The following is a 9,330-nucleotide window of genomic DNA, read 5'->3' as shown; positions in this document are numbered from 1 at the left end:
GTGACTGTAAACGTCTTATTAGCGCTAACGGCCCAACCGTGCGGCTGCCCGCGAGGGCAGCACCTACCGGTTGGGGAAAATGTGACGAGGGAATTCGGCACGCGACAGGACAGAACGCGCACGTATGAAAATGAGGCAGTCGAGGATCAGCTATCGTTATCGCCTGAGAGGAGTCGAAGATTAGAATTCGATCGCCGAGCAGTGCAGCGAGTACCTTGGATATTTTCCAGAGTTTTTCTGAAGGCAGAAACGAGAGAGAAAAGCCGTGACCTAGCTTACGTCCAGCGAGTGTGTGTGCAAGCGTGCGTGAGTGGAGAGTTTCGCCATCGAGGGCGAAACCGAGAACGAGAGACAGCATCACTCGCATATAAACATTTACCAAAAGACTAGTGTACGCTGCAAAAGCCTCCTTCTTCGTATTACTTGTTTCTCATGCGAGAATTAATAAGGTAAGCTGGCCAGCTTAATTTCGCGATCGCGACAGAATTACTAAATAACTAATCTCTCGTACTCGCTATAAAACGCGCATGCATTATTTCGGCAAACAAAAAGCGGCGAGCGATCCGACTCCGCATGTTATTGTCGCACGAGCGTAGTGTAAACATAAACACGCGGGCCGAATACAGTCTACAGCTCTGAGGAAATAAATGATCTCGCATGTGATATTGATTAGAATTTCATCGTATTTATTTCAATAGTAGATAGTTGGTTGACTGATATCCGTTCCCTCCTGCTCTCCGGATTTTCGTGTTTGAACGTATAGGTAATCACACGCGCTCTTCACTACGATCGTGCGCATTAAATTAAATAAACGGTCTTCATCCCGTTACAAGTAATATTAATCATAATTATAATACTTTATATTATACCATCATACATGATTCATGAAACATCTATCCTCAGTAATTTAACCTTTTAAGGACGGGACTGGTCGATATATCGACCACCAATTTTGTCAGGCACTCCACGTGACATATTCTTTCATTTTATGCACAAATATTGTGCAAAAAAAAAGTCAAATTTTAACGTAAAAATCCCCGTCCTTAAAAGGTTAACTAAATATCTCATTTTATTTAGATTTTAAATATCTATAAGGATATTTATTTATGAAATGTTATCAAAATATAATACATTTTTCAATTTTTTTGAAAAGCGCCTAACGGAATTCTTCAATTTTTGCCTTGAATGTCATGAAAATACAAACTTGAAATGGATCCACGTTCAGATTTGAGGTACATTTTTGTTTCATTGAAATAGTCAGAAGCGAACCGTCAAAATCGTCGGCCATGATTGGGCTAGATGACCAACGATTCGATGTCATGCGCAGTAGGTTTACGTAGGCTCTTCTGGGAGGGACGGGAGTATGGAAGCCCGGTAGTGCCATCGAGTGAGTGGGTAGGTCACTAACCAAAAAGTACTTTTTCTGAGGTCGACCTGTTAGCTCACCGCGTGATACTGAGCGTTTTTTCGGGTGACTTAGTAGGTCGTCGAGATAATTTGACGTAGCAGAAGACAACTGATGTTGTTGTGCTAAAACGTTCTCATAAACTCACAGAAGTAAATTCAATGTTTTTTTAATCATTAATGTGTAATATAATGTGTTATTATATTAATGTGTAATCCAAGTATGCAATCTCACAAGTTTTATTCAATGAAACTATAAATAAAGGGTTATACCAAATAGGTATGACTAACAATAAGTACGATAACTATAACTTGTGGATCACAAGATTATCAATATAATAAGAGGCTCGTTAAAAAAATGTCTAGCTTATATTGTTCAAACTATTTTAATTCAAAATGTTTTATAGCTTTAAGGTTTGAATTAATTTTAAGCAACAAAAATGTCTCAATCATAAATGATTGGTCTTGCTCTTTGCAGTTACAGGGAAGTAATACTTGACTGTATGAACTTTTAGGAGTTGGAACATTTTTCTAAACTACTTTTTGGTGTTCTTGCATACAGGCAAAGAGTCCTAGAGTATTTATAGGTATTTTAGTACCTAGTGAAGTATCTAATTTTGAGGTTATGTGCTAAAAAACATGGGAAAAACGCGAAAAATAACGGTTTTTTCAGTTTTTGAGCATGTTCCGGTCAAAATATGATAATTTGAATAAATGCATTCGAAAGTACGGGAAAAAATACATGAAAAATGATTATATAGATGTTAGCCAAATATGACTATCATAACCTAAAAAATCATTGAAAATTTCAATAATTTTTTCTGACTCCGATTTTTATCCAAAAAACCGGGCTATTTTGTAGTAAAAAATTTAATATCCATGAATTTTTTCAGAATTTTTTGAGCAAACAGTAAAGCAGGAGAAATTATTTTCACAAAAACAACCAGTTTTTTACGATTGTGGCACTCTATTGCCACCTAGGGGTCTGAAAATTTAGGTGAGAGAGCCTCAAAATATGCGCTTTCGGGTGGCTGATCCCCGATAACGATTCATTCTTAGGCAATTTTAACATTGTTAACCCCTTTATAGCCTTTATGGATTATTTTTCGACGCATTATAAATGATATTAGAATTTTCAAAAGCTACTCATGGGCATCTCAATATCGTTATATCAAGAGACACAAAGAAAACTGTTCAGAAAGCTCCGATGAAAGCTTCAATGATACAATATATACGTCTACTACAACGATTAGTATGAGTAATTAATTTTTTACTAAAGAATTACTAATTAAAACAGAAAACTAATTAATTTTTCGACTAAATTAGAAATTGCAATATAAACATTATATGTTGTCTAAAAAACGTAAAGGAGAAAATTTGTTTTCATTTTTATCTTGGAATAAAGTAAGGGTATTCACGCATGGCGATCCAAAGAACTTTTCCGATGGAAAAAATTTTGTAGTAATTATAATACTATTTTGTTGTAAAATAAAATATAATATTCCTATTACATTTCATTGGATTAAAAAAAATTGATTGTTAAATCAAGTTAAATTGAAAAAGATACGGGTTCCAATTGAAAACGCTACATTGATTGAAATATCGTGGAATACGTCCCGGTGAGGGATATATCCCTGTTTCATAATTTTTATTTGTTGAGTTTAATTTTTGCTTGTATTTGTTGAATTTGTTAAATTTTATTTTTATTTTGTTAGATTTTATGATGAGTTGAGGATAAATAACTGACACTGTTTCTAAGGAAAAAAGCCTTAAAAGGCATAAAAAACCCAATGAGAAATTTATACTGATAATAGAAATGAAAGCGCGAGAAGAGAAACGTCACACAAAGCACGATGGCCGCTGCTATGCACATTCGCAACGTGTTGCACACACAATTTGATTCTTTTTTTTTTCTCACGTTGTGAACACACAGAAAAAATGATAGAAACCACGTTAGTGGCACGCATTCCGTCAATCCATTGATTTTCAGAAGTTTGAGCACGTTGTGCTAGTGTGTTTCGTTGAGAAGCACGGAAGGCGTGAGGGAGCTCCGCACGCTGGACGTTGTAGTCGACTACTGACCTACCGAAAGTGGCGGGCTATCCGGCAGGTCGTTACGATAATGGGCCGCACCGGTAGGTGCTGACCTCGCGCTAAGCATTAGCCTAGCTAGTTACCCACATACGCACATGCATACTCCTTCGCTGCGCGCGCAGGTGCCAACTAAAAATTGCTTATACTGTTTAAGACAAAAATGTTGCGATATAACATACTGCCGGCGAGGACTGCGAAACTGAGTTATTTATATAACAGTACAGCAGAGTTAGACTTAACTTAATAACTTTAATGACTAATTGATTCAAATCTCGTAAGGAGAGAATCAATGTAAATCTGTGGTCGCTGAAAGCAAAGAAAAGAGTCAGTTTCCATTGGAGTGACTGATCGTATGATTGCACTTAACCTAGTAATCTTATGACTAATTGATTCGGATCTCGTATGGAGGGAATCAATTGAAATCTTTGGTTGAACAAGACAGGCGAAGTCAGTTTCCTTTGGAGTAACTGCTCCGATGATTAGCATCGTGATCACAATTCGATTAGTCGCATTAATCGACAACAACGTATTTACAGTCCAACATATACAATGAATGAAAAGCAGTACGAGGTGTGATCAAAAAGTAAGGTGAATTTTTATTTTTCTCAAAAAATATTTATTTATTCATCAATTTTTATTTTTTCTCCTTCAAAGTAATCCCCCTCGAATATAATGCACTTATGCCAACGCCTTTTCCAATCCTCAAGCATTTCAAAACATCATTTTTTGTGATCTTGTTTAGTTCATCCTTCGATGCCGTCTTTATCTCCTCAATCGTGGCAAAACGCCGTCCTTTCATGGGCCTCTTCAGTTTCGGGAACAAGAAGAAGTCACAGGGGGCCAGATCTGGGGAATACGCTGCCTGTGGCATCGTTACTGTGTTGGTTTTAGCCAAAAATTCGCGCACAAGCAACGATGTGTGAGCAGGGGCGTTATCATGGTGCAAAAGCCAATTTTTATTTTTCCACAAATTCGGACGTTTCTGGCGGATTGCTTCGCGCAAATTGCGCATAACTTGCAAGTAATATTCCTTATTTACTGTTCTACCCTGTGGCAAGAACTCATGATGCACCACGCCCCTGCAGTCAAAGAAAACTGTAATCAAAACCTTTACATTTGATCGAACTTGGCGTGCTTTTTTTGGTCTTGGTGATCCAGAATGCCTCCACTGGGACGATTGAGTCTTAGTCTCGACGTCATAACCGTATACCCATGTTTCGTCATCTGTTATAACCCTGTTGAGTAAATCTGGATCATCGTTGACGTCATTCAGTAGCTCTTGGGCGATGCTCATGCGACGTTTCTTTTGGTCGGAATTGAGCAATTTCGAAACAAACTTCGCTGACACACGTCTCATGTCTAAAACACTCGTAAAACTTGATTGGCACGAACCAAATGAGATGCCAATATCATCAGCAATTTCTCTAATGGTAATTCGACGATTTCCCAACACTATTTTTTCACTTCTTCAACATTCTCATCAGTTGTTGATGTGCTGGGGCGTCCAGAACGAGGTTCGTCGTTGGTGTCTTCTCGGCCTTCTTGGAAGAGTTTATACCACTTGTAAACATTTTTTTGGCTTAAAGTAGACTCACCGTATGCCACTTTTAGCATTTCAAGTGTTTTGGAACATTTGATTCCATTTTTCACACAAAATTTAATGCAAACTCTTTGATCCATGTTTTTAGACAGCAGCAAATCGTGGAGCACGCAAAACACTTCTAACCTTGATGCCTCTCACAAACAAACCAAACATACTACAAAACTGAAATTTGGAACGTATGTTCTAGACGAGTGTACCGACATAACCAAATAAAAAAGTCGAAGATCGAACGGACGTAGCCCGCTAAATTTCAAAATTCACCTTACTTTTTGATCACACCTCGTATGTACAGAATAAATAACTTAGCCTAGAGCATACCATCGAAAGTCATAGTTCTTTAATACGTCACTAAATTGAGCCGGAATCACTACCGAGACTCTCCGCTGGTTGAGGACCAGTTTACCGACTGGTTATGGCAAACCACAGCGCATATATCTGGGGTGTTCGCGTTCAATTCCCGGTGGGATGATCCTGAGATTCTGGCAGAGATTCGACCTCCTGAGCCACAGGTAATACGCACATTCGAGTAATGTTCCGCTTGTAGGTCCCTGAAGCAATCTTAACTCTTGCGACTCTTGCTATGCCATTGCTCCCAGGATGAACCTCTTCGACGACACCTAGCGGCCATCTTACGCACGAAGGGTTGTCCTCCAGTAGGACCACGACTAAACCTGGTTTTAATTCGATATTCGAGTGTAGCCACTTCTGGCGCACTTGCAATTCGTACAAGTATTCTTTATGCCACCTTTTCCAGAAGTCTTGCCGGACCTTTGTGATGAATTGGTAAGTGGTAAGGCGATTGTCGGGAACTGAAACAAAGTCATTTTCAGGTAAGAAGTTGAAAGGACGACCAATCAAAATATGTGCGGGTGTGACCGCAAGCGGGTCGTTCGGATCCGTTGAGATAGCGTACAGTGGTCGCGAGTTCAAAATGGCGGCGATTTCTTTCAGTAAGGTGTCCATCTGTTCGAAAGTGAGCTTCTGATTTGTGATTATGCGATTCAAATGGTTTTTAAAACTTTTGACCACGGCCTCCCAGAGCCCGCCGAAGTGAGGCGATAAAGGTGGATTAAAGTTCCACTCAATCCGTTCAGATTCCGCGAAACCTCGTATCGCGTCCTTGAATTCCAACGTTCGATGTAACTCGTATATTTGCTGGAGTTCGTTGTTCGCTCCGACGAAGTTCGTACCGTTATCGGAATACATTTTGACCGGCTTGCCGCGGATGCTAATGAATCTTCGGAAGCATGCGAGAAAACCGACCGTAGAGAGATCAGAAGCTAATTCGATATGAACTGCCTTAGTAGCCATACACACGAAAACGCAATCGTACGCTTTAAGAAAACTTCGGTTCCGATCTTCCTTTTCCTTGATTAGTATGGGCCCAAAGAAATCAACCCCAGTATGATTGAACACGGATGATGGAACTACCCGAGATTCCGGTAAGTCCGCCATTTTCGCGTGAGCCATTTTGGGTTTCTGACGGATACAGATCACGCATTTGTGCAATATGTGTCGAACCTGATTTTTTCCGTTAAGAATCCAGAACCTGTAACGAATGTGATATAGAGTTGACTGAATACCACCATGAAGGTTTCGCTGGTGGGCATCGCGAATGATAAGATCGGACAAGTGATGCTTGCTAGGAAGCAGAATTGGGTGTTTTTGATTGAAAAGAAGATCCGATTTTTTCAATGGACCGCCCACTCTAAGCAAACCCTTATCATCTAGGAATAGATTGAGCTTGTCAAATTTAGTGCGACTCCTAAACGAACTCGGGTTATAGTTGGTTTTCTTACTAGTAGAGTGGAGAAGTGCGATTTCGGAGATGGATAGATAGCGAACACCCTGTCTGGACCTATCCGTCTCTTTCGATTCCTCTGATGGAGGTTCCTTTTGCTTCCAACGGAGCAGATACGCAACCGACCTGATAAGAGTACCGTAATCCGAAAAGCGTGAGTAGATAGTACTTCCCGAGAGAGCCGTGAAAAGAACTATTCCGTCTTTAAAACCTGGGATATCAGCCGGTTGAGATTGTGGCGACTGAGGCCAATTTCGTTCGGAGAGGGACAACCATTGGGGATCTGATGTCCACAAAGAATTCTGGATGAAATCGTTTGGAAGTTGACCCTTAGATAATGAATCAGCTGGGTTATCCTTCGACCGTACTTGCCTCCATTGAACTTCGTCTTCCAATTTTTGAATTTCAGCTACTCTATTGGACTCGTAGGTCCTCAACAAGTGTGGTGCTTTCTTTAGCCAACACAGAACTATCATGGAATCTGACCAGAGGCAGACACGATCGATTGTAAAATCCAGCTGAGACTTAGATTCGGTATAGAGTTTCGATAAGAGCGCAGCACTAGCTAGTTCCAACCGAGGGATCGTATGATGACTCAACGTTACGACTCTGGATTTACTGCAAGCTAACCTTATAGTAACCTTTCCTGAAGAATCAATGGATCGAATGAACAAACACACACCATATCCATGGAGAGAGGCATCACAAAACCCGTGGATTTCAATCGCAACTGACAAAGGATCACGCATGCACCTAGGGATCTCAAGTTTCGTTAAAGATGGAAGTTGTCTGACCTACTCTATCCACTTAGTATGTATGTCCTGAGGAAGAGATTCATCCCATGTTATCTTTGCTTTCTAACAGGTTTGTATCAGACCCTTCGCATTTAAGATCGAGAGACCTAACAGACCTAATGGATCGAATATTTTCGCAATCTGTAAGAGGAATTTCCTTTTAGTGGAAGCTGATTCAGAGCCTGACGTATTTACCGAGTAGAGAAAATTATCAAGTTGAGAATTCCACACGATTCCTAACGTTTTCTGAATAGGATTTCCTTGAATTCCGCAGTCGAGATCGAAAATTTTCTTATCAATGCTTTCCAAGAAGGACGGATGATTGGAAGACCATTTACGAATGACCAATCCTCCTCTACCGAGCAAACCTATCATTTTGTCACGAATTGCCCGAATTTCCTCTAAAGTATTCGCACCGGAAAGAAAATCGTCGACGTAGAAATCACGACAAAGAAGTTTAGCAGCTAAAGGAAAATCTAAACCTTTATCCTTTGCAAGTTGATGAAGGGTCCGGATGGCTAGAAAAGGAGCGCATTTCATTCCGAAAATAACGCGATTGATATTGAACGTACAAATCTTACCCTTGTGCCACCACAAAACCTTTTGAAATTTCCTATCGTCTGGGTGAACCAGGATTTGACGATACATTTTTTCGATGTCCGCGGTTACGACGAAAGGATGAGTACGGAAACGCAGAAGTTGTTGGGTAAGATTTTCTTGGATAGTGGGCCCTGCGTACAGAGCATCGTCTAATGAGATGCCTGTCGAAGTTTTCATCGACGCATCGTTTACTATCCTGCACTTGGTTGTCTCACTCGACTCTTTAATGACTGCATGATGCGCAAGATAGTAACTGTCGCCGGGGTCATCCTTCAAGAGAATCATGTGACCTGACTCGATGAATCCGTTCATCTCCTTTTCGTATTCAGCTTGAAAGGCCGGATTGGACTTGAATTTCTTCTCCAAAGCCTGAAGACGCTTCATCGCCTGTGGCTTAGAATGACCGAGTTCAACCTTATCGTGTCGGAATGGTAGACGGACAACATAACGTCCTCAAAAAAGAAAATTGTATTTTAGCTAAGTTATGGCTTGGAAATAAAAAACCACCACCTAATTTATTTTTACCAGCTCTTGAAGATGATACTAGAGAACTTTTCAAGTGAAAATATTTTCAAGTTCCAAATATGCAAGATCTTATTTACGTCCGTGGAATAATTTTAGGTGGTATATGTGATTTGCAGGCGAAGGCTAATTTTCTGAATATTCAACAATATAATGCGACGTATGGATGTCAAAATTGTGAGATAGCGTCGATCCGAATTCAAACTGTGCAATCATATCCATTTGTTGAAAATTTAGCAGAACTAGAAAGAACGACAGAACAAACAGACAAATATGCAAGAGAAGCGCTTGAAACTGACTTACCAGTTTTCGCTGTTAAAGGGCTTTACTGGTAAAGTATTACATTTAATAAAATAGAATTATATTGAATCAACGGGAATTATCAAAATTTATGGAAGCTATCAAAGATTAATGAAAAAATTGATGAGCTTTTGGTTTGATATGGAATTCAGTACACATCCTGTGTCATTAATTCCATTTGTCAATATTATTGATAACACAGGCCGACAAGG

The 9,330-nt window shown here is 39.8% G+C and overlaps 1 protein-coding gene across 1 annotated transcript; it reads right to left on the bottom strand.

Annotated features, from left to right (window-relative positions):
* Window positions 1–5,551: 5,551 nt before the first annotated feature.
* On the bottom strand, window positions 5,552–8,680 carry LOC131663025 (uncharacterized). The gene is made up of 3 exons (XM_058933079.1): window positions 8,278–8,680; window positions 7,813–8,214; window positions 5,552–7,548 (listed from the first exon to the last, which is right to left on the bottom strand). The coding sequence occupies exons 1-3, from the start codon at window positions 8,678–8,680 to the stop codon at window positions 5,552–5,554; spliced, it is 2,802 nt and encodes a 933-aa protein (XP_058789062.1).
* Window positions 8,681–9,330: the final 650 nt, after the last annotated feature.

Source organism: Phymastichus coffea, unplaced genomic scaffold (assembly GCF_024137745.1).
Source record: "Phymastichus coffea isolate CEN01 unplaced genomic scaffold, Cenicafe_Pcof_1.1 PCOF00029, whole genome shotgun sequence".
Taxonomy (NCBI): domain Eukaryota; kingdom Metazoa; phylum Arthropoda; class Insecta; order Hymenoptera; family Eulophidae; genus Phymastichus; species Phymastichus coffea.
This window is presented reverse-complemented; position numbering and strand designations above follow the sequence as displayed.

Bases quoted from the DNA above. Each gene is read 5' to 3' on its own strand.
- LOC131663025 (XM_058933079.1), bottom strand. From the start codon at position 8,680: ATGAAGCGTCTTCAGGCTTTGGAGAAGAAATTCAAGTCCAATCCGGCC. The intron at 8,215-8,277 runs GTAAGATTTGTA...CTCCTTTTCTAG, and splicing joins GGTTTTGTGGTGGCACAAGG to CCATCCGGACCCTTCATCAA. The intron at 7,549-7,812 runs GTCTGTTAGGTC...TTGATTCTTCAG, and splicing joins GAAAATATTCGATCCATTAG to GAAAGGTTACTATAAGGTTA.